The 26,061-nt window shown below is 39.4% G+C and overlaps 1 protein-coding gene across 1 annotated transcript; it reads left to right on the top strand.

Annotated features, from left to right (window-relative positions):
* Positions 1-426: 426 nt before the first annotated feature.
* Positions 427-24,356, top strand: IMMT (inner membrane mitochondrial protein). Its single transcript, XM_089532241.1, has 14 exons — positions 427-533; positions 6,231-6,304; positions 7,379-7,568; positions 8,646-8,769; positions 9,119-9,250; positions 11,361-11,468; positions 12,041-12,177; positions 13,331-13,434; positions 14,698-14,833; positions 16,376-16,505; positions 20,034-20,257; positions 20,789-20,920; positions 22,628-22,757; positions 23,384-24,356. Exons 1-14 carry the CDS (start codon positions 492-494, stop codon positions 23,989-23,991), a joined length of 2,271 nt encoding a protein of 756 aa, XP_089388367.1. The 5' UTR covers positions 427-491; the 3' UTR covers positions 23,992-24,356.
* Positions 24,357-26,061: the final 1,705 nt, after the last annotated feature.

Below are 26,061 nucleotides of genomic sequence, written 5' to 3'. Positions count from 1 at the left end.
TCATATCACCTCTTAATCTTCTCTTCTCCAGGCTAAACAGTGTCTCTCTGCCCCCCCAAAGTGTCCCACATCTGTCTTAAAAGGTGAGCAATGACATGCTCATCATAGAGTTGCACTGGAGAACCTAGAAGTTCTTAGAGGAAACACTACCACTCTAGGCATTTGTAGGTCCTCCACCATGACTCTATGATCCAAGTTGTAGCAGAGGTCTACCATAGAGTTCCACTGAGGATTCCTAGAGAGGCGCTCCCAATGGTAAAAATAGGTTTGTGGACCTCTTCACTTTTCCTTTCTCTAGGTTTCCCAGCCATGTCCTAGACACCAGAGGGTTCATTTGCATATGTGCCCTTCCTCGCGTTCTGATTGGTGGAGCCAAGCCCCGCCTCTCAGGGCCAGGGCGGCGGTTGCGCGCTAGGAGGCCAGTCTGACTGAGGCAGCGTCGGCTGAGGGACGCTTGGTTCTCCTCCTCCTTCTGTCCGTCAGCCGGGACCATGCTGCGGGTGTGCCAGCGCGCGGGGACTACGGCGGCTCAGGTGGGCCTTTTCTCCTCATTGAGGGGGACTGAGTGGTCCCCCTCAACTCTTCCTGAGGGGAAAGCGGGCGGACGATTGGGGAAAAAGAACCCGGATGGGGACCCTTGGCGCCGTGTCGCTTTTCAACGCAAAGCCTACAAGTCCCGTCATGCTTTGCGGCGGGGTGCCCTTTTCCTTGCCAAGGGATGTCGCTGCGCCCAGCCTCGACTGGAACCCCAGGGTTTAATATTAGCATTAACACTTCTTCTTCACGGTAGAACGCTTCTTAGAACGCCTCGGTCACGCGCGCCAGGGAGCAAGGCATGCTGGGATGTGTAGTCTCTTTGGGTGTCACCTCTAATCCATAGGAGGACTTTCTAACTCCACAAACTCCCCTTCTCTCTCGTTTCTTGGGTTATCGCGAGAAGGTAGTGGCCCAGTCCAGCCCAAAGAAGTCAGGTTATGACAGGCAAGGCCCTTCATGTGGCCCAGAAGGACGTGACCTTGCCTTAGTCCCTCTCCCTCCCTCCCTGTGACACAGAACAGGCATTTTCTTCCCAGGGTTTAATATGCTTCCACTCTTGCTTTGAAAGACAACAGTGTGCCATTGAAGGTGGAGGGAAGCAGGAAGAGAGGAAGATCCCACTCGAGATCAGTCAGGAAAGCCACGGGGCTGAAGGCAACAGCTGCATCCAAACTGCAGAAATAACGCACTTCGGCACCACTTTAGCTGCCATGATGACTCAGTATTGGGGAATTGTACGCTCATCCCTCCATATTTGCGGCTTCGATATGTGCTGGTTTGATTATTCACGGATTTGATTGATATGTTCTCTCTAGGAATATCTAGGTCCTCCAGCGCAACTCTATGGTCAACTTTAACTAAAAGTTGCACCGAAAGACCTAGAGATTCCTAGAGAGAATACTCTACTAGGCCTTTGTAGCTACTCCAGTGCAACTCTATGGTCAGTGTCTGTCAGACGTTGGTCATAGAGTTGCACTGGAGGACCTAGAGATTCCTAGAGAGAGCACTCTGCTAGGCATTTGTAGCTCCTCCAGTGCAGTTCTATGGTCAGTGTCTGTCAGACGTTGGTCATAGAGTTGCACTGGAGGACCTAGAGATTCCTAGAGAGAATACTCTACTAGGCCTTTGTAGCTACTCCAGTGCAGTTCTATGGTCAGTGTCTGTCAGACGTTGGCCATAGAGTTGCACTGGAGGACCTAGAGATTCCTAGAGAGAATACTCTACTAGGCCTTTGTAGCTACTCCAGTGCAGTTCTATGGTCAGTGTCTGTCAGACGTTGGCCATAGAGTTGCACTGGAGGACCTAGAGATTCCTAGAGAGAATACTCTACTAGGCCTTTGTAGCTACTCCAGTGCAACTCTATGGTCAGTGTCTGTCAGACGTTGGTCATAGAGTTGCACTGGAGGACCTAGAGATTCCTAGAGAGAGCACTCTGCTAGGCATTTGTAGCTCCTCCAGTGCAGTTCTATGGTCAGTGTCTGTCAGACGTTGGTCATAGAGTTGCACTGGAGGACCTAGAGATTCCTAGAGAGAATACTCTACTAGGCCTTTGTAGCTACTCCAGTGCAGTTCTATGGTCAGTGTCTGTCAGACGTTGGCCATAGAGTTGCACTGGAGGACCTAGAGATTCCTAGAGAGAATACTCTACTAGGCCTTTGTAGCTACTCCAGTGCAGTTCTATGGTCAGTGTCTGTCAGACGTTGGCCATAGAGTTGCACTGGAGGACCTAGAGATTCCTAGAGAGAATACTCTACTAGGCATTTGTAGCTCCTCCAGTGCAACTCTATGGTCAGTGTCTGTTGGATGTTGACCACAGAGTAGCCCAGGAGGACCTAGAGATTCCTAGAGAGGCGTCCTCTCAGGTAAAAACAGTGTCTTTGTTATTTGCGGTTTCTCCATATTCACAGGGGTCTTGTGGCCCTAACCCTAGCGAATGTGGAGGAGGGACAAGTATAGTCTGTTGTGGTACCAGTGAGCTCTCTGACAGGGAAGGCTAAATGTCTCACAAAACCGCATTTCCCATAATTCCATAGCACTGAGCCATCATGGCTGCTAAAGTGGTGTCAACCTGGATTATTTCTGTAGTGCAGACGCAGCCAAAAAGACCTAAGCAAGAGTGGTGGAGGATAAGGGTTTTACAGGACTGTCATGAGTCAGGATCAACTTGGGAACAGTTGGGCCCATACTAACAGGCCAAAATAAAGCTGCTTCGGGTCACTTTGGAGGTGCGCCGTTTAAAAGACACACACATCTTAAGAGGCCAGAAGCTGTGCTCTAGTCCTTAGGCCTGGAGCATGGCTTTGGCGTGGCTTCCAGCCTCTTAGGATACATACAGCATTTAAACAGCAATAAAGAACTACAAGATCAAGAAGAAATAAAAAGGCGTTGGAGGCAGTACACAGGAGAGTTATAAGAAAGATGGAGGAATGAATGACACATGGAACGAAGAACCATATGAAGATGAACCCCAAATACTAAAAAGCCAAGTGGAAGCTGCAACAAGGGAAAATAGTAAAAACAAATCTCCAGGAACAGACAATATTCCAATTGAACTGCTATTATGGACACAGACAGAAGTAACTTTAGTGCTAGCTAACATATAAAAAGAATGGAAAACAAAACAGTGGGCAACAGACTAGAAATGGTCAATACCATATATATATCCCCATCCACAAAACAGGAGACAAAAAGACCGCAGCAACTATAGGACTGTAGCATTAATTTCCCATGCAAGCAAAATCATGCTGAAAATTCTGCAACATAGACTCCAACCATACATGAAGAGAGAAATCCCAGAGGTCCAAGCAGGGTTCAGGAAAGGAAGAGGCATCACAAATATGCAATGGCAAATGCAGTGCACCAGGGAATTCCAAAAGAAAGTCAACATGTGCTTTATAGACTACATACAGCAAAGCATTTGATTGTATAGATCATGAGAAGCTATGGATGGTTCTAAGGGTCATGGGAGTGCTACTACATTTGATAGTTTTGATAAGAAATCTTAAATAACTTCAGTATGATTTGTTCAATCTGCTTCTGAGGAATGTTTGAAAAAGACAAAATAATCACTCTGCTAGAAAACCAATGATTTGCTTGAAAACATGGCCATATTCTGGCACACAACGATAGTGTAATCTTGCGTATGTTTCCTCATAACTAAATGCCACAGCCTTCAGTTATCCTTACTTAGTCCTTGATAAATGTGTTTAGGATTGCAGCCCAACGCAACTTCAAAATGATTGAAAGTATATTAAACCTGATGTTGCTGTTGTGTGCCTTGAAGTTGTTTCTGACTTATGGCAACCCTAAGATGAACCTATTACAGGGTTTTTCTGGGCTGGAAAGTGTCTGGCTCAGACAAAGTAACCTGGTCAAGCAGAGAATCAAACCCTGGTCTGCAGAATCATAGTCCAGGGCTCAAACCACTATGCTAAGCTGCTCTTAAGGCTTGTATTGTATGGTTTAGAGAGACAGCATGATGTACGCGGTTTGAATGCTGGATTTGGAAACCGGGGATTGTTGCTGTGTACCTCCAAGTTGTTACTGACTTATGACAACCCCAAAGTGATCATATTACAGGGTTTTTTTGGCAAAATTCTTCAGAGAGGTTTTGCCATTGCTACCCTCTGAGCCTGAGAGATTGTGCATTGCTCAAAGTCACCCAGTGGGTTTTTGTTGTCAGACTGGGCTTGAAACATTATTGTCCAGAGTCATAGTCCCAACACTCAAACCACTACACCTTGCTGGACTCTAGGAGGCCAGAGGTCAAATCCAAACTCAGCTGTGAAAGCTCACTGGGTGACTTTGTGCAAGTTATACTCCCACACCCTGAAAGGAAGACCATAGGAAAACCTCCTCCAAATAAATCCTGCCATGAGAACCCTAAGATAGGGCAACCATACATTGGAGTCAACTTGAAGACAATTGAGCAATTTAGCATACCGACTAAGAAACTTAATTTAAAATATCTGACAGCTTTGTTGCTTTATTGGAACTACTTTAATGCAGTGGCAAGCTCTTGTTTCCTAAATTACCGATTCCAACTTTTGAGAGTAAAAGTTTGAGTTTTGGATGCCTCTCAGTTTGGCACTGTTCAAGTATTATTTGCAAACCATGGAAAATCTGAGTTTAGGGTGTGTCATAAAATCCAGACTTCCCAAGTAAGTTACTTGTGGATTTTACATCTTGTTTTAATAAAAAAAATTTGGGCATCTCTTCTTCCTCTGGAAAATTAGAGATGTGCCAACACTTTATAGTTAGAGAATGGAACCACTATTTCTCACTCCAGCAGAATTAACCATTGCAGAAAAATATTTACTCATTCGTAATAAATCAGAGGATAATTGGTTACAAAGAACAACCTAAGATAATGAGAATATATACACTCGTCCCTCTGAACTCACTGGGGTTAGGGGCACAGGACCCCTGTGAATGTGGAAAAGCTGCAAATAACAAAAACCCTTATGTTTTTACCCAAGAGAACACATTTCTAGGTCTTCCAGTACAACTCTGTAGTCAACATCTGCCAAACATTGGCCATAGAATAGCACTAGAGGAGATACAAATGCCTAGTGGAGTGTTTTCTCTAGGAATCTCTAAGTCCTTCAGTGCAATGTTTGGTTAAAGTTGACCATAGAGTTTAGCTGGAGGACCTAGATGTTCCTGCATTTGAAAGATTTAATAATGTATTAGTTTCCGTATATAAATACTATTTAAAATGAGTCACTTTGCCTATTATAGTTGCCCCTCTGTTTGTGCGGCCTTGGAATTCGCACCCTCGCTTATGTGTGAGTAGCAAATGGGGGGGGGGGAACATAATGGGGTGTGTGTCAGCACTGTGTATACCCACATCTACATGCCGCTATTCAAGCCTATGGGCCTTGAATAACAGCGAAATTCCATTTTCACAGGGAGTCCGGAACAGATCCCCCACAAAAACAGAGGGCCGACTGTAGGTTTTTTTTAATGAGACATATTGAAATAGGATAATTGCACAGACCTTCCCCCCCTCCAAATATCAGATGAGGGTCAAATAAGTATTTTAAGGCACAGTTCAGACCAGTGCTTTGCACTGGCCTGGCCATGTCCTAGTGTTTTCCAGTACAGGATTCAAGGTGGTTTAATACAGCCTAATAATTTACTTGAGCTGCTACCCCAACAGCCCATATCATGTCTTACATTTTAGATTGAAGTTATATATTATTATGGTTCAAAACACACTGCAGAAATAATCTAGTTTAAGATTGAACTGCCCTGGCTCAATGCGAGGGGATTCTAGGAACTGTAGTTTTGTGAGACATTTAGCCTTCTCTCTCAGAGCTCTGGTGCCAGAATAAACTACAATTTCCAGGATTCCCTAACACTGAGCCAGGGAAGTTAAAGCAGTCTCACACTGGATTATTTCTGCAGTGTGTTTTGGACCTGTATTACCTATTTTAAATGCTTTCATTAAAAAAAAAAAAGGCTTCCAGATGATTGGTTGGGGAAGTGTTTCTTCATGATGCCAGTATGGCAGAACTGACCTCCACACATGCAGTTGGACAGAATGTACAGTCAAAAATTGTGGTCTAGTTGTTTGTAATAATGGCTTTAAAAAATAATAATGTAGGATTAAAATTTGTTAACATGAAAATAGTTTGAATGGAAATGTTCTTCTACATAACTTGCTACTTTATTTTTATTTATTTTTTTAGAATTGTCTTTGCGGTAAAAGTTCACTCCGTCCTTTGCGTCTGTATCGTGGGTATTCAACATCTGGAGAATCTGGGTATGTCAGTCCATAACTTTTAAAAAAACATTCTCAGTTTTTAGATGGATCATTTCTCAGGTTGTAAAAATAGCAAAATAATTCTACTTATTAATGTTCTTAATAAAAAGCATAAACAAAAAGTACAGGAGAGATCAAATTATGTTCATGGGTACCTCCTATATCAGTGCTACTCAAAGTGGTGGTTTGTGGACCAGTGCCTGTCTGCAAATTGTTGGTGCTAGTCCTGGGTGAGTTCCTTGAAAGAAAGAAATAATTAAAGCCACTGAGGACAAATATGTTTCTGATCCCCGGCAAATAGCGAGGGAAACCTTACTGGTCACTTCATCAGAAAACTTAAGAAATGTCCTACATGATCTTGCCTGTCTAGTTAGATCAACTTGGGAAATCTTTCTGCACATTCTGACAAGCACTTGGTAGAAAAGAATGAAAGGTGTTTATCTGCAACTTATTGCTCCTTGCCCCAACTCCTCTGTAATGACATTTTGACTTTGCTAGAGACTGCTTTTTTGTTGTTGTTCAATGGAAAGCATTTATTCCTTTCTTCATGTATGTAAATGCAGTTAATTATTTGGGATTTGTGTGCATGGCATCATGTATACGAGCTGGAATTTTTGAAGAGCAAGTGGAATTAATGGATTTCCCCATGATACATAAATAGGCAATATTGAACTTTGGCCTGTTACAGACTGCCAAAATAAAGCTGCTTCGGATCTCTTTGGAGGTATGCTATTTAAATGATGCATGGGTCCTAAGAGTCCGGAGGTCGCGCCAAAGCCACACTCCATTCCTAAGTACTGGAGGGCAGCTTTGGTGCAGCTTCCGGATTCTCAGGATGCATGCATCATTTAAATAGCATACCTCCAAAGAGACCTGAAGCAGCTTTACTTTGGCAGTCTGTAACAGGCCTGTCTCTTTGATAATGGAATATTCCTCTTTAGAGAATTCTGCTGAGTCAGTACTGTTCTGGATTCAGTAAAATATAATTGATTTTCTTATTTGTAGTGCTTTTTTCATTATTATGGTTTTGGCACATAATATACATAACATTCTTATTCCCTTATGTTTAAACAGTGCCTCTGCAGGAAAGATTATTGGTGCCAGTGTTTTGTTTGTTAGTGGAGGAGTAGGTGGAACTATTCTATATGCTAACTATGATCCACGTTTCCGGGAAAACGTAGAGAAGACTATCCCTTATTCCAGCAACTTCTTTGAAATGGTACTGGGGCCTCCTCCTTATAGTATTCCAACACCAAAGAAGCCAGTAAGTTTCTTTGTTTATTTTAATAATACAATTTTAATCATGCTTTAGATTTTCTACCTTTGATATGTGATTGCAGAACCTCATTGTTCAAAAAGCTAAATATCATGTTCACTTTTTAAATTGTTTATAACCACGAAACAGCTTTTGTGAATCTGACTTGTTGTAATAGCTGATGCACGCCTCTGATTCATAGATTATATTTAAAAAAATACAATCTTATGTGAAATGCTTGATAGATATATTGCAACAGTATCATTGCAATTCATGCCATAGTAACATTTGCAGAATCCCGAAGAAAAAATTCAAACCAGCAATCCTCCTTACCAATACTAAGTATCAATGACACAAAATTCAGCACCCAGAAACATTTTTTCTCAGAAGGCAGAACAAATGCAAACTTCAAAAATTATCTTCTACACACCCATTTTCCAGTGTTTGGCTGAGAGATCCAAGGCTCCAGACATTTTAGCATCTGATTTGGGACAACTTTTGTAACACAGACCTCAGGGTGTTGTTGGACTGCTACTTGCATCATTTCTCACCATGGTTTATGCTCACTAAGGCATTTAGAGTATCCTATGTTCCCCACCTCTGCTTCACTGAGTGGCTGTTGCTTGTATCACTTACCTCAGGATGAGGTAAATGTATTCAACCCATTCTCTTAGTAAGTTTTCCAACACTCATTTTATGTCTACTGCATCAGATCCCTAGCATTAAAAAGAACATTTCAAAAGAGATCATGTTAAAATTCTTGCTGATGATTGCACTCTGATGTGGTATAATTCTTGCCACATGGGCTGGAAGAAACTCTAGTTAAGGGGGGGGGGGAAGTAATAAGACGTTACTGCTGCCCTTCTGCTTTCCCTCTGCTGTACTTTCTTGTATTTGTTTGGAAAGAATGAAGGTGACTACGTTCTAAGGCCTGCCTTAGCATTTCTTTGCTCTGCACAGTATGCTAGCATTCCTTTTTTCTTTCTTTATACTCAAATGCTGATAATTCCTGAAGGATTTCATTTAATTAATTGCGTGCATTTTTAATAGTTTGCAGTTCATGGTGAATGTTTCTTTTCCCCACAGATACAACCAGGGCCACTAAAAATTTCCTCTGTGGCAGAAGTAATGAAAGAATCGAAACAACCTGCTGTCAGATCACCAAAGACTAAAACTGAGGTACCAACAGCTGCTGGTGAAGAAAAAGAAGGTAACATGATTACAGTGGCCCTCAGATGTGTGTGGTGGGAGATGCTTACCTTATTTGTGATGCATTTCCCTTTTTAAAAAAAACCTGTTATTTCTTAAATTACCTATTACTTTGAACATCAGAAAGATTATTTTGTAACATATTTTGTAGCATAACAAGAAACTTCACAAAGATTGTCTATGTGGGAAATAGTTACCAAGACTGGAAGAATTACATGGTAGATGCAACAGACTCTGAATCTTTATAAAGATTTACCTTTTTACTAAAAAGTCAATCTGTTGAGGTAGCATTCCCATTTCTGGAATAATTGTGTTGTGTGGTGATACTTTCCATTTGCTTTTGTTTACAGCAAGTTCTGCGGTTGCTCAGATAATTTCAGCAACAGGTGAAGCTGTGTCAGTTCCAGCTCCAGGGATGCAGGAAAAAGAACAAAGCAAAAGTCATGTACATCCTGAAGAAAAACAGAAGCCTCCTGATTTAGGTATAATCTGTTACAAATGCTGAGATTCTGGAGCCAAAAGAATTATACAAAGCCAGAACTAAATCAATTTTGCACAGATTCTGCCAATTTTTTAGGAGAACTATTTGTCCAGAGTCTGAAAAAGATATCATTTAGTGCTTTATCCTAAAACTTGCATCTTCTTTATAAACTCATGCATAAGTCTAGAAATTTTAGTCAAAAATTGACTCACTCAACATGAGTCAACTTATCCATGGGTCAGTGTAAGTACTGGACTTTAACTCTTAGTTTAAAAAGAAGCCATCCCTGGTGAGAGGCAAGAGTATAATCTGACCTGGAAGCACTGACACCCCCCCCCCCCCCCAATTCTCTCATCCAGCCATCCTTTAGTATGAACACAAACAGTTGTGCCTGATGAAATTTTGCAAGTTCTTTGGCATTGTTTTTGTTTATTTCATCCTTTAGATCCTTTGTTACAGGCCCCTAAATTTTGCCCTTGACTTACTTACAGGTTTCATATCAAAATCCATAATTTTTGCCCCAAACCTGCCTTCAATTTATACATGAGATTGGCTTATGGTTGAGTATGGCAATTCTTTCATTATCATGAGGTTTTCAAATAATATTTGTTTGTTTGTTTGTTTGTTTGTTTGTTTGTTTGTTTGTTTCCCCAGCCTTTTCCTGATCCTAGACCCAAGGCAGATGACAACAAATTAAAACAAAGTGCAGCAAAAAAATTTAAAGCAAAAGTTAAATCAACAGCATTGAAATAAGTGATTCTATTAAATGTACAAAGTTATTGTTTAAAACATAATTAAAAACATGGCAGCATTGCACCTCATATTAAAAGACAATTTTGGCACTTGAATCAAGAATCAAAGGCCTACCTAAATAGAAATATATTTGCCTCCTTGGTAGAAAGAGAGCAGAGAAGGGGCTAATCAAGCTTCCCATTTACATTCTTGAGGTTTTCCTATTTCGAACTGCTGGGAGCACATCCCATATTTCATATGGTATATGTGATGATTCATTTCCCCCCTCTCTAATTATCAGGAATCCTTATAGAATTCCAGATTGACCCCTGGTGAATTCCTCTTGATTTAATTCTGGAATCTACTAAATACCCTATTTGCTGAGATTCTGCAGCTAAAAGAATTGTGGAATTCTCTGACCTGAATTGGCCTTTATTTTTTTGTCATGGAAGGTTCAAATAAGCTCTGGAAAGGGATAACCTTAACCATAATATTTCATGTTTTAGTCATTTCCCAGTTAGACTCCAGCTGTGCTCTTTACCCTGGAAAATGACCAGCTAGTGCAAAATGCAGGTGCTAAATTATTCACTGTGACACTGTCTGCTTTTCCTCTTTCCCTGCCCTTCCATCCCTTTAACTGGCTTTTGGAAGGTGGGGAAAGATGTACAGGTGTGCACCTGTTCCTCCTTTTCCCCTGCGACATATGAGGGTGGGGGAAGAAGAGGAGCGGGAGCGCACTCTTCCTGGCTGCTCCTACCCTACTGGGCTTCCCCTCCCGTGGGTAAAAGCCCAAGGGCGGGCGGGCGGGCGGGCGGGCGGGCGGGGGGGGGGGAGGAGTGGGCGCCCATGCTTGCTTAACAATCGCAAATAATCAAAAACATGAATGTTAAGTCTACAAATGCGGAGGGCTGACTATAACATGTAGTGGATACTTTCTTTATCATACTAATAAATCCTCCAAAGTCCAACATTAATGCCTAGCCCTAGACAATTCCATACAGTCTCCATCTGTAAGAGAGAATAGCCAGAGCTCTTCTTGTCACCCTGGTCATGGGTTAAGCAGAAAGTGGATTTCTGTTCTTCATGTTATAATGTTAACATCAGTCGGATTTTTGATTATTCATTTTGACTGTAGCTGAAAGCATTGTTGTATAATTGTGAAGCTCTTGCTAGATAATTTGTTTTCGATACAAAGTGAGATTGAGTGAGCCTATATGATAAAATCAGTTACAGTGGCTGTACTTTCATAATTTAATAAAGAAATAGCTGTGTCATGAATCAACTTCTGTTAATCTTGGTTGTACTTTGACAGTATTTTTTTAAATCAATAAAATAGATGAACTTATTGAAATTCAATTTAAAAAATCTTCGGTACTTAGGTAAAGAACACAGCCATAGAGAACCTACTGTTGCAAAAGAGAGGCCACCTGAGGAAGTTGCAGCTCGTCTTGCAAAGCAAGATAAAGAGGAACAAGAGAGAATCTCAGGTATGCTAACAAACACTGTGGTTGGGCACTCCATGTTACACCTTGTATAGCAGTAGTAGTTACATAACTAAATGGTGGGGTGGTATTCCCCCCTAGGATTTTCTCATTGTAAGCCTAAAACTCTGTTCATCAAAAAACCAAACAAAAAAAACCCAAACCTATATTCATGTGTTCCTCCCCCCCCCAAAAAAAAAAACACAAAAACCCACAATTCATGACTTATTAGAATATAACCTGGGCAAGTTTCCAAATAATCCTATTTTGCACTGAAGATAAAATATTTTTCTTATAAATTGTTTTCCCCCCCACCCAACTACACCCCAACAGTTTTTTGGCAGTTCAGACTGTGTGTGTGTGTGGGGGGGGGGGCACAGAGAGAATACTGGGAACCTCCCCCTTGCTGAGCAGTTTAAAATCTGTTATATATTCCTAAGATTGTTTAGAAAGTTACAAGGTTTCAGAATTTCCATTTTAAATGGTAATTGTTGTGGGACCAGCTTCTTTTGAGGGCAGAAAAGGAAGCAAAAAGTGCTGGAAAGTCCATCTTTTCCCCCTCCTTTCTTTCTCCCTAGCACTTGCAGCAACCTTGGAAAGTGCTCTGAGTAATACTGCACGTGTCACTTTACAAGCAATCACACTCCAAGAGGCAGCTGTACAAGCTGTTAATCTTCATGCTCAGAAACTAAAAGAGGCTATGGATAATTCTGAGGTATGTTTTAGTTTGTATTCTTTGTATTTTTATAAATTGCATTTAATTTATTTCTGTTCTATGTGTTACTCCGTTGTTGTTTTTTAAAGTGCTCAATTAAAGTGGTAAATTGTGGAATTAAAAATACATTAAATTAGAAGCTGCTTTGTTTAATAGGAAAATAGGGTACATAGAGTTATAATATGTTGAAAGAATTCTGACATAATCTAAATGTAAAAGATATCCTGTATTCTTTGTCGTAGCTGTAAAATGAACATTAAGGTTTCAGAGTACAGTATGATAAATTTGTGGACCATGCCCAGCTTTACTTTGCTCTTTCACTGTATCCATACATAGCCATACTGGCCATAAAGAAGTTCTGGTATTGAGCTATGATCTCATTTGCCTTGTCCATCAGTCCCCTTAATAGGACTGGTAGCATGATTGTCAGGAAGCCCTTCTTGCTGTGGTCAGTACTGAAGGATCAGATTGGGTTAATCGCTGCTTGCTGACCCAACTAGACAAGAGGCAACATTCTTTTCATTTGTTACCTTTAGGACTCCTTTTCCTTCCCTATAATTTTTTCTATCCTGCCTTTGCCAGCCTGATGTGGTCTGTACTTCTCTTACATTCAGGGTCGGAATGTAAGATATTTAGTAGGAAATAAATAAGGTTAGGAAATGGGAAAGGAAGCTGTAGAGAAGAAAAGAGAGGTTCAAATTGTTCTCTCAACTCCATGAAGACAAAGAATTTACAATTTACAGTGAAAGATTAAAAGAATTGCCTGTACCTGATGTCCTGCTTTATTTATCAAGAAATACAGCTAATGTTCTGTTCTTTGCATGATTACTAGTATGTTTGAAGCAACTATTGAAAGATGAAATATATTGTCTGAAAATGGTGCTGAGATCTATTGGAAACAAACCTAATCTTTTATTTTGTAGAGAGATGTTTTTAAAAGTAAGTATTTATAAAACAAGCAAGAATGATACATATTCGATTATTTTCATGATCTTGATAGTGAGATATTCTATAATTTTCTGTGTTGTTAAATATGTAGAATTTATATAGTAGAGGCTGCATCTAAAACGGTTTTGGTAAATATCTTTCCATCTCTATTTTGTAATTTATTACCTTTACCTGTAAAATCTAGAATGAGTGTACATAATTTTAGGTTCCAAGTGACAGAAAGGCAACCCAATGGCGAACATTGGAGGAAGCACTGAAGGATCGTAGGAAAGCTGTGGATGAAGCTGCTGATGTCCTTTTAAAAGCCAAGTAAGTAATTGTAACATTCACTTTAAATCTGGTAGAAAGTTACAATAGGATTCTGTCAAAATGTATGAAAAGCAACCCCTGTGTGGGAGCATGTGGATGAAATTCTATGTAAATTAAATTCGATTTTCAGTGACTGGGATCAGAAGGTTCGGGACTTATTTCTGTTATGTTCGCATATCAACATCCTTCTCTTTTCGGGCTATGTGGCCATGTTCTTTTCCCTAATAGAAGTTAATGATAAAGAACCAAAACACACTGCAGAAATAATCCAATTTGAGACCTCTTTAACTACCCTGGCTCAGTGCTAGGGAATTCTGGGAACTGTAGTTTGTGATGGCACTAGAGCCCTCTGACAGCAAAGGCTACATGTCTCACAAAACTACAGTTCCCAGAATTCCCTAGCATTGAGCCGAGGCAGTTAAAGTGGTGTCAAATTGGATTATTTCTTGGCTCTAAGACTTCTGCTTGAGGACAAACTTGCATTTGGAACAAATTATTTCTCCACCCACTATGTGATTTGGCCTTCACAGATGAGCTATTATAGCAACTGTCATATAGCTGCTCTCTCTTCCTTGAGGGATACTTGGAATCACCCTCTGTAAATTGCCTGCTTTTCACAATGGTGAAAATTTTGCTAGTTTTAACAATATTTGCCTAAGAGGAGACCTAAGAGAGGGTCTCAGTTTTATTTGCAATTAGTTATTACAAAAGAGTTTTGTTACATTATTGCCCATGTGTAGAAGAGACCGATGTTTGTCTTTCCAGTTTCTTTAGAAGGAAACTATGAGATAAAGGCCCAAAACAGATGGGCAGAAAAGAGCAGCTAATGGCCGCTCTGGGGTGCAGATGAAGCATGCCCCCAGAGCAGCTGGAACCTGCGCAAAGAGTGTGTCTGGTCAGGAAAAGCCAGCTGGAAAAGGAGTGGCAAAAAATCGCTCTTTGCCAGTAGAGGGTGGCTTTAGGACTGCGGTGTCCAATGCTGATCAGGGGCCGACTGGTGCTGGAGCAGCCAGAGACCACTCCAAGCTGCCAGTATGTTCGACCCCATACTACTTTAAATTTTACATCTCTTTATCTATATTTCTATTTAAATGCATTAACATAAAGTTTATCATAGTCTTCATAACACTTTTTCATTTAGGTTAATTCTTCATCTTATGATTATCATACTGATGAAGGGTTGGCATCTCATTTGTCCTTGCTTTATATTAAATAAATAATGAATATTGTTGTAGATAATGGATGGCTTCTGGTTTTGTTTAGAGAAGAATTAGAAAAAATGAAAGGGGTGGTTGATAGAGCCAAGAAGTCTCAGATTCCTGGGGCCAAACCACACATCCTGGCTGCAGAAGAGAACCTTCATCATATGATAGTTGACCTGGACAGCGTGGTCAAAAAGGTAAACTTAGTAAGAATAATTACTTTAACATTTTCCTGTTAATATTTCACATTATAAAGATTGCAATGAATAATGATTCTTTGGCTTATTAGAGTATATAAAGGTAAACTTGATCTTTTAACTTTTTAAATATTTTTGCCACAACAAAATTGCGTACTAAGATAAATGGAACACCAGCATGCATATGAAGTGAGGGAGAAGCAAGCAGTCCTTTAAAATACTTGGATGAAAAATCCTTTCATTTTTTGCACATCACCAGGTGCCTGTTAGGACTTTTTTGCTCTGGCTTTGTGTTAAATAGTACCAGTGTACTTGTGTATTTTCTTTAAAGAAAGCTTACCTTAGCTTTCATGTCAATGTTTTTCCTGATGTAAGATTGAAAATAACTTCTTTTTAAAATAAAGCATCCCGGCATCAGAACCTAGGTCATGAAGTGAGCTGGTAATTCCTGAATTAACTGGTTTATTTAGATGGAAGAAAAATGAGTTGCTGATTTGTAACTGCCATTCTTTGAATGATTATCTGTGTAGCCATTTGACCCTGTGCAGATAAATCTTCAGAATAAATTAGAGTTTAAGAGACACCTGCAGCCTCCAGGTAACAGGGCAGGTTGCTTTGATTTCCACTCTAATTCCTGTTGGATACATGATGTTGAAGATAGTTCTTTTTCTTAATAAATAGTGGCTATGCCAGGCCATAGTATTTTTGATTTCTTTGTATGGTTGTGGAAGCTGGACAGTAAAGAAAGCTGACAGGGAGAAAAACAATTCATTTGAAATATGCTGAAGAACTCTACAGATACCATGGATTGATAAAAAGGAAAGTGAATTGGTGTTTAGAGAAAATGAAGTCTCTACTCTTACTAGAAACAAGAAATCTGAGGATGTACTTTGGATATATCATGAGTCAAAGTGTCTGGGTTCGCAAGACATTAAATTTCTGTTATTACCTGTCCACAAGCCAATCTTGATTCATGGTGACCATGTGTATGAGACATCTCCAAGCCCCCTATCCTTAACTGCTCTGCTTAGGTCTTGTGACCTTCCTGATTGAGTCTGACCATCTGTGTTGCAGTCTTCCTCGATTTCTGCTGCCTTCTACCTTTTCTAGCATTATTATCTTTTCCAGTGATTCGTGCCTTCTCATGATGTGGCCAGAATACAACAGCCTCTTGGCTTCCAGGGAGAGTTGAGGCTTGACCTGTTCAAGGACTTCATTTGTTCATCTTTTTGGCTGTCCACAGTATTCTCAGCATTATTCTCCAGCACCACATCCCAAATAAGTTGATTTTCTTTTCATCAGCTTTCTTCACTGTCCAGCTTTCACATCCATACATGGTGATGAGGAATACAACGGACAATTCTAACTTTATTGCTCAGGTGTATAAATTTGCAACAACAAATTACACTTGGTGAATGTTTGGAGATTTCACACTGTTTTACACCTGGATGTTTTTATGGTGCCTGAAATCAGTGCTGTATACTATAAGTGTAGGAGGTAACACCTGCTTTGAGACTAATCCTTTCTCTTTACTTTTTGTAGGTGCAGGCTGCCCAGTCAGAAGCTAAAATAGTAACTCAATACCATGAGCTGGTAGCTAAAGCAAGAGAAGAATTTCAGAAAGAATTGGATAGTGTTACTCCAGAAGTTGAAACTGGTTGGAAGGGGCTCAGTAAGTAACCTTCTTATCTGACCTAACATTTAGCTGTGATTACAACAAACATTGTCCAAGATACCATACACCTAATGTAGCACAGTTACATACCTAGGATTGCAAAGTTGCACAATCAGTTGTGCAGCAGGTATTGTGATCTCAACCTAAGCTATTGTACAACAGTCAACTAGCTCCCCAGAATTTTGTGAATCTCCCTTGAAGAGATCCACACCCCCACCCCCCACCCCAAATCTGTTACCTGATAATAATCTTTTTATTTTAACATCTGGCTTTTGTTGCATCTGATGATGTAAACTGAATCTCTGAAAGCTTATGCTATAAACTTGTTTCTCCCAATATCCAAGATGCTACAAGATTCCTTTATATGTTGATACAGGTTGACATGACTGTGTGGGGTTTTTAGTTAATTAATTTTATTTCTAGACTCTTTGCAAGTTTTTATTGTTCAGTCATTGTTCATACTCTTTTGTTTGACTGAATTATATTACATTGTGTCTATTAGATGTCTTATTTGTTTTACTTAGCTTTTAGGTTTTTATTAATAGTTTTTATTAATAGTTTTCTTAATGAACAACTGAATAAATCATGCACATAGCTGCTTAACAGTAGCTTGCGGATAAACTTGAAGAAGTTCTTATTTGTTTATGGCTTTGTGCATTATTTGTATGTACTTCTTAGAAAGATGGTATGGAAATAAGATGTATAAATCAAATTAAGGATTGAATACTTCATTCTCAAGGGATATCTATTAGCATTCACACTATTCTAAAATAGGGACACTAAATTGTGCCCTTTTTGATAACTTTTTTCTTGAAAGGGAATTAATAGCATAAACACATTGGCATTTACTTTTTATTTCCATTGTTTATTGCAATTTATTTTTTTAAAAAAACCATCACAAATAGGGGTAGAGAGTGCTGCAAACAGAAAGAGCCTTTTTGAGAGTCAGGTGCTTGCATTTCTCTCAGACCTGTGGCCATTTCATCTTGCACTTGGACATATCCTCTTTATTAATATGCAAGGTGTCTGCTTTTATCTGTGCTCTTGCAGCTTTATATGCTTTTAACAGCTCTTGATTTGCTTCTGCGGACACTGTCTAACTTTCCCAAACCTTCATTTCTCTTGCAGAGATAGCTGATCTAGGTGAGTTCTTGTCTTGCTTTTCCATAAACACTGTGTATGGCTTGTGCACTTTCTTTTCACAGAAATAATGGCTAGTGCTTGTATCTCAACTTCTGTTTCAATTTCCTTTGCTAAGCTTTACTTCTGAAAAGTATTCATGGTTTTTGGTTTTGTGTGCTCCTAAATGGGATATGATTTGTTGTACTAATCACATAGTTGTGAGCATACATGACACCCATATGTGATGAGGTGCTCTGAATGCCCTTCGGCATTTTTGTGTGCTTTGTGAAGATGATTGTTTTACTGAAGAATTGAATTAAAATCATAGAGTTGGAACGGTCCCATGGACTCCCTGCTCAACCCAGGATCTCCAGCTAGAACAGTGATTTTCTGGCCTTCGGCTCCCAGAATCCCAGACTACTGGCCAAGATAGCTAAGGTTTCTGGGAACTGAAGTCCCTAACCGCTGGAGGACCAGAGTTTGGGAATCACCAGTCTTTTTTGAAGGTGTTCAGAGAAGGAGGCCCTTCCACCTCTCTAGGCAATTTGTTCTGTTGATGAACTGTTGTTACTGTCAATAAATTCCTTCTCATATTCAATAGAATCTTGAACTTGAAACCATTAGACCTGGTCATACCATTGGCAGCAGGAACAAAAAATCTTGCACCTTCCTCTTTTTGACAGTCCTTGAGGTGTTTAAAGAATGTGATCATGTCACCCCTTGGTCTTCTCATCACTAGGCTGAAAATACTCAGTTATGAATTGTGAGACTGAATTTCAAAACCATTGTTGTTTCAGATGGATCCCCTCTTCCCTCTCCTTGATTCCTGGATATTTCTTTCTTTGCAAAAAGGATATTGTAGTAGAAGAGATACCAGTTTAAACCTTTTAAATAAAAAAAAATAATTTTCTGTTTACATTTAAGCTGGTATTGGCCAATGGAGGATTTCATTAAATATGACCATGTCAAATTCTGAGATTGTGAGATAAATGTGCCATTTCTATATCTCCAAAAATGCTGTTTTCATTTAAAAATTGGATGGTGACTGCCTCAATAAATGTTTACTGACTGTTCAAAACATGGTATAAAATATAGTAGTAGGCTATGTTCACTTCTATTGGTTTCTGGTTGTCAAAGTTAAATCTCATGTATTTGTAATTCAAGGTAAAGTGCTTCGTAGGTGAAATCTAGAAGCTGTATGAATAATATTACTTGATAATTCTGATGCACAGGTATACCTCAGTTAATTAGGTAGATGTGTTCCTGGGCATTGCTTCTTTAAGAGAAAATTTGGTACCAGAGGCAAAAATAACATGGAAAGAATAAAGATAGGTTCCTATACCACAAAAAAGAACAGCTTAACATGTTTTAGGAAGCTTTATTAAAACTAATAATATGAACATGTGAAATGAAAATAACTAGGTCAAGTAAGCCTTGTATAAATAAAAACATTTAGAACCTTCTAGAGATCACTTCAAGACTTCCTCCAAATGCATCCAGGGATTTTTATTTTCTTTTACTAGCCCCTGCTTTTCTTATCATTTCCATTTTGGTAGCCACATTTATAAATGTATGCTTTTCAATATCCAGGGAATAGCTGGTGTAGCATATGTTTCCCCTTTTGTGCTTTGCTGTTCATGCATACTTAGTGAGGAATTTTGGAAGCAGCCATTAGCTACTTTGCCTATTGTAGACAGGCTCAACCAGGTTTCTTTCCCAGCTCAAGTTTTGCATATTGCATTGTTTACTGCAGACATGTTAGTGGAACCTGACCCTGAAAGTCTGTGTTTCTTCATTCCTCCTTTGCCTCTTCCTTCTGCCTATGCTGCTAAAAACATACAGCTAGATACAGGACGAAAACTACCAGTTGAGTATAAAAAGACTTTGCAAGAATAAACTTCTTTGTCAGAGGCTTTGTTAACTGAGGTGTTCCTGTGTTCTCAATGCAGTGGAATATGCAGGTATAATTGGCCAAAGAAGTGTGATACACTTTAAGATACAGGTTGAATCTCCCTTTTCCAAAATGCTTGGGACCAGAAGTGTTTTGGATTTTGGAATTTTTGCATATACATAATGAGACACCTTGGGTATGAGACTTAACTCTAAAGATGAAATTCATTTATGTTTCATATGCACCTTATACACATAGCCTTACAGTAATTTTATACACAGTATTTTAATAATTGTGTGCATGAAACAAAGTTTGTGTAAGTCGAACCATCAGAAAGCAAAGGTATTACTATCTCAGCCACCCAAGTGGACAGTTTTGGATTTTGGAGGATTTGGAATTCTGGATAAGGAATACTCAACCTGTATTGGGTTTGCTCATGTAAATAAACAGACTATGAAGATCTTATGTATTTTGTACTATTCATTCTGGATTTAACAACCTGCTCTTTTCAGCTGGCAAGCTGACACCAGATGACTTGAACTCTCTCATTGCTCATGCTCATCGACGTATAGACCAACTGAATAAGGAGCTGGTGGATCTGAGAGTCCGTGAAAAACAACACATAGAGGCAGCCCTGGAAAAACAGAAACTGGAAGACAAAAAAGCTTTTGAATTAGCAGTGGCAAAGGCACTAGAGCATCATAAGAATGAAATCGAGATTGAACAGGAGAAGAAGGTAACTATTATACTTGCAGTATCCTAGCAATTGGTTGTCTGTGTGCATGTGCACAATGTCTTTTAGTAATGTGTGTGCAAGAATACACAATTTTGTTCATTGTTAGGTGTTCTTAACAATGTGCCAGAAACCAGTAGAACTTTGAATGCTGATCTTGTTATCTCACAGCTTAGAACAGGCATTTTCAGATTGTGTTGTCTAGGAATCTCCTGTGGACACAAGTTCTTTTAATGACAACTTTAAAAAGTTGGGCCTAGTATATCAGGTGTTGCACAGTCATTATGTAGCAGGTTGCCTAATAGCTGAGTGCAGCTCAAAATTCCAAATTTGCTTCAGGCTCCAAAATGTCAGGGACACCTTGCAAGCTAATACGATTGATTGATCAGTGTTTGCTATCTAATGGGAAAACGTTTAGAAGTAAGTCTTATCTGTCACTTAAATTTTCTGTCACCCATACCAGATCCACTGGATAGAAGCTTGTTTGTGTAAAATAGATGCACTTTAGTTACAACTACCACTACATTATGACAGGTTGAAGAAGCCCAGGCAGTTATGGAGAGTGAAATGAGAACTCAGCTCCGCCGACAGGCTGCTGCACATGCTGATCACCTAAGAGATGTTCTCAAGGTCCAAGAGCAGGAACTCAAGCTACAATTTGAACAGGTGAGAATTTGCACAGTTGTTTTGAAGAACTCATTCTCATTAATGCTTATGTACTAGGAGGGCATATTTTAGCACGCTAGGGCCATATTTTGTTACAGAATCCACACAATGCTAGACATAAAGGCATTAAGTTTACAGCTGTGCTGGTTGACAGTGTTTCCAGAGGTCAGATGCCATGTTCATTATTTTCCCCTGTAAACAAACAAACAAAAATTGAGACAAAATGTATCCCACTGATTTTGCCATGGGAGTATCCCCCCGTTAATGTAACTTATTGAGACTAAAAAATGTTTTATGTTGTTGTTTTTGTTTACATACCATGATACAGTGAAGAAGAAGTGTCCTCTAACTTGTCAATAGGTCAACCCTGTTCATAGGGAGTAGAAATTTGTTCTGTGGGAATTCATTGAAGTATGGAAAGCCCCACCATAAAAGAAGGATATGCTTTGCTTCATTTTACTTGTATCATATGTTGTATGTTCTACCAGAGTTCCTGTTTGAACAAAGGCAGTCAGCCCAACCCCAGCACAGCAGTGCTTACCGAGCACACTCTTGCAGCCAGTCAGTGGCCATTTGAGTTGGAGCTGTACCTCGGTGTCATCCAGCAGCTGTTGCACTGCCAAACAAAATGGTTCCTTAAGGAGGCACTGTATACATCTTTATGCAGCATTGGAAAAGTTATGCTAACGTAAAAAGCAAAGAGAATTCCTTCTCTTGGTGTTTCCTGCTTTGGGGTCAAATATGCTTGATTCTGCATGCGCTCACACTTCTCTAGACTTGGAGGCATGTTTATTAGAGTTTTATTGCAATTAATTGCCATTCTCTATCACTGAATAATCTCAAAAGAGTTGCCTTCTTTAAAGCTCAGCTTTAATCATGGTTATAAACAAAAAATCCCAACTTGAGCTTTGTCAGTGTGCTTAGGATTCCATTTTGATTTAAAAAAATTTTTTTGCATTGAGTTGGATCCTGATTTTATCTTACATAATTTTTAATGAGTCTTCTTTAAGCATTACTGAATCTGAGTTCTGCCAGTTTGATTTCAGCAACCACACATTGAGAACACATTAAGATGAGTGCTAGTCTACAATGCCGGGTGTACTAAATTGGACATCTAGAGTATGGATAGTGATAGTCCCACCTATACAAATTCATTGAATCCGTAGGATTTACTTATGTGTTGCCTTGTTATTGAACAAGTGAGTTAATGGGTTTATGTTATTTATGTCTAACCAGTTGGTTTCAACTGCGAAAACTGGCAAAATGTTATTTGCTGTAATAGAGAGATACCACCACCACCCCTTCTCCAGCAGGGCAGATTCTTTCATAATTGCTTTAAAATATTCATAGAGAAGAAATTATTACCTGATTAAAGTATTGTTTAATATCCTTTCAAATAGTTACTGATAAATCTGACATTTTTAGAAATGTCACCTTTGGGAAATTATCTTATGTTAAGCTCTTTGGAGGTATTTCCACACACGTTACCAGAATGCTGGGAGAGATAAGTAAGTCTGCTGCTACCATCCCATCAGCTGCAGCATTAGGTCTTTCTGCATTATTTGGGGGATGTGGAGGAAGAATGCTGGTCCAAAAAAATTTGAATAAATCTTGCCAAGAAAACCCTATGAAAGGTTAACATAAGTTGGAGTTGACTTAAAGGCAAATAACACCAAATAAAATCCTGGATCCAATTTTGTGTTTTAGAACTTGTCAGAGCAACTCAGTGAACAAGAAATGCAATATAAGCGACTTTCTCAAGAACAACTGGACAATTTCACTCTGGACATCAACACAGCCTATGCCAGGCTAAGGGGAATTGAGCAGGCAGTTGAAAGTGAGTATGAGAAACATGGCAGAAGTATATTGTATTCAATCACGTTGATTGGCCAGCTACATTTTCTGAACCACTTCTGATTGAGATACAGCAATCCCTAGTTCTCTGCATACAAATGCATCGTAGATTGCCTAGGGATGAAGTGATCTTGTGGTGAAATGCAGAGGTGATCTTTGATGGTTCAGTGTACACAAACTTTTGTTTAATGTACACAGTTATTAAAAATACTGTATAAAATTACCTCCAGGCTATGTGTATATGGTATGGTGAATATGAAACATAAATGAATTCCTTGTTTACATTTGGGTCCCCTGTCTCCAAGATATGTCATTATATGTTAATATTCTAAAATCTTTTGGATAAAGGATACTCAACTTGTACATATGTACCGCTCTCAGGCTATAAATCTGAGTTACTGGCTTGAATATGCATGCATTCAAACCATCATAAAGTCTAAATAATTAGTATTTCCAAAATTACAATGAGTGGTTGAGATGCAAAAATTGTTTTAATACAGGGAGATCAGAGCCAATAACTTGCCAGCTCAGACTTGTTGCTTATGAATTGTACATGGCTACTCTGAACCTTTTCTACTATTTTAACAGCATGGTTTTTTTGTGTTATAGGCCACTCAGTTGCAGAGGAAGAAGCCAGGAAGGCCCATCAGTTGTGGCTTTCAGTTGAAGCTTTAAAGCAAAGCATGAAAACTGCTTCTGGAGACAGCCCTACTGAGCCCCTGGAGGGTGCAGTAGAAGCCATCCAAGCCAGCTGTTCTGACAACACCTTCACTCAAGCCTTAACAGCTGCACTTCCCCAGGAATCACTCAGTCGTGGGGTGTATACAGAAGAGGCCCTGAGAGCACGATTCCACACTGTCCAAAAGTTGGCTAAGAGAGTGGCATTGATAGATGAAACAAGAAATAGCTTGTATCAGTACTTCTTGTCTTACCTGCAGTCCCTTCTCTTGATTCACCCTCAGCAGCTGAAGCCACCTTCTGAGCTTGGGCCTGAAGACCTGGACACATATAAGTTGCTTTCTTATGCATCCTATTGCATTGAGCATGGTGATCTAGAATTGGCAGCTAAATTTGTCAATCAGCTGAAAGGAGAATCCAGGAGAGTGTCACAGGACTGGCTGAATGAAGCTCGGATGACCTTAGAGACAAAACAAGTGGTGGATATCCTCACTGCCTATGCCAGTGCTGTGGGGTTGGGGACAACTCAGGTGGACTGATACAGGTGAGGCATGCAAGACTACTTCAGAACTAGTCAAATGAAATGCAAGATAGTTTTTTGGGAGGAAAAATGAGGCCAGGTCTGAAGTATTTCCAAGCCACACAAGAGTCTTGGTGTCATTGAGCACGTGGTATTGTGTCTCCTAGTACACTTATCACCTATACCTGTTGCATTTGTATCCCTTTTATCTTCAGCCATTTATCATGTCTGGATTTTTGGTGGGGTTTTTTTTTGGCACAACTTACAGCAAAATTTAAGTTTCCGGGTATTACTGATCAGGTTTGTGAGCCAACCAAAATAATGTTTATAACCTCTATTACCAATTTGGCACTAATTTGACAATTAAATAAAATGTTTCAAAAAGCGTTTTTTTCTTCTTAAAACTTAATATAGCAAAAAAAGACTTATGAATAAAGGCAGCCATCAGTAATATTAATCTACTTTCTACAGTTGGTAATTCTGGTAAGGTAGGATATATTATTTGAAGATGTGAAGCCATGTTCATGATGGCTTGGTAGATATTACTGAAAAAATACTGTCCCAGAGTGGTGTATTTGCATGTATGTTGTGGCAAGTGGATGACAAAATAGTGTTATGTGAGCTCCACAATTCCCAAGCAGTAGTGTATATTCTGATGCAGAGCTCAGTTTCTGAAGTCACAGATTTCCTTTTGAGAACAAATACATGCCTCTTTGGGAAAGAATGAACATGTGTGGGCAGTTAAGGCTTGAAACCTCAAAGCAAGAGGAATAGCTTATTTAATTTTTGGAAGGATCAAAGCCCTGGTGTATTGTATTGTTCATTGCTCATTCTTAAGAATGAGGGAGTTGATTGTGAGGGAGAGTTGAAAAACAGTTTTGGAGAAACTTGTTGAGTCATACTCTTTACTTAAAAGAGATTTATAGATGGCGGATCATAGAATAGGGCCCCACATATTGATGTGAGAGAGGCAATCCTTCAAATTTCTTAGTCCTAATTGTTTAGGGGGGCAAGGCCAGCTCTGCACTCCCCATCCAGGAGGCTATACACCATTGCATTTATTTCTATGCTGCCTTGCCAACTGGAAACCATTCTGTTTCTCTATATTCTCTCTGGAATACACGTTACACCATCAGGATCATCAAATGTTCTGGCACACCTATTTCTTTAAGAGCAATTCATAGTTTTTCATGATCTACAACCAAAGCCTTTGCTATATTCTATAAAGCACAGGCTCATTATCCAACATATGTGTGCAATATAATCCCGAGTGACTCTTCCTTTCCTGACCCAGGTTTGGACATCTGGTGTTTCTCACTCCATATATATAAAAACAATTATTGTAGAATTTTGAGCATTACTTTGCTTGCGTGGGAGATAAGTGCAATGGTCCTGTGGTTACTGCAATCCCTGGTGTCCTCTTTTTTTTTGGAACTGGAATGCATGAGTGTTTCCAACATTTGGACCATTCTTTAGTTTTCCATATTTGTTAACAGATTTTAGTTAGAAATAGAATCGATTCTGTTGCTTGAAACAGCTCTATTTATATGCCATCTGTTTCTAGTGATTTATTTCTCCCAACTAATCGGAATCCAGCTTGCACTTCACTTTGGAAAATCATAGGTTCATCTTCAAATAGTTCTTTCCTGAATTAATCTGTAATCCTTTCATCTCTTTTATACAGTTCTTCAGAGTATTGTTGAAACCATCTTTTAATTTTTACTTGGTCATGTAATGTGTTCCCCAGCTGGTTGTATAGCATCATCACTCTTGATCTAACAAATTTTCATTTGATTTCTTGGATCTTGTGGAAGGTCTCTTGTTCTTGTTCTCCTCTCCATTGATTATTAAAGCAGTTGTCTTTGTCCCTGCACATAAATTGCTTAACATTTGCATTCAGGGTTCTGACTTTCTGTCATTTTTTATTTTGCTTTTCATCTGTCCTTAATTGCTTGAAGAATTTTATCTGTTGAGCATCTTTTTTTTGGCTGCAGATACCAGTAGTCTTTTTTGCATTCCTCCCTGGCTTCAGTCCAGCATTCTTCTGGCCAATTAGATTTAATAATGTAAATCTATTTTTACGTTATCT

This window comes from Sceloporus occidentalis, unplaced genomic scaffold (genome assembly GCF_023333645.1).
Source record: "Sceloporus occidentalis isolate IW3139 unplaced genomic scaffold, rSceOcc1.0.p SCAF_7, whole genome shotgun sequence".
Taxonomy (NCBI): domain Eukaryota; kingdom Metazoa; phylum Chordata; class Lepidosauria; order Squamata; family Phrynosomatidae; genus Sceloporus; species Sceloporus occidentalis.
This window is presented reverse-complemented; position numbering and strand designations above follow the sequence as displayed.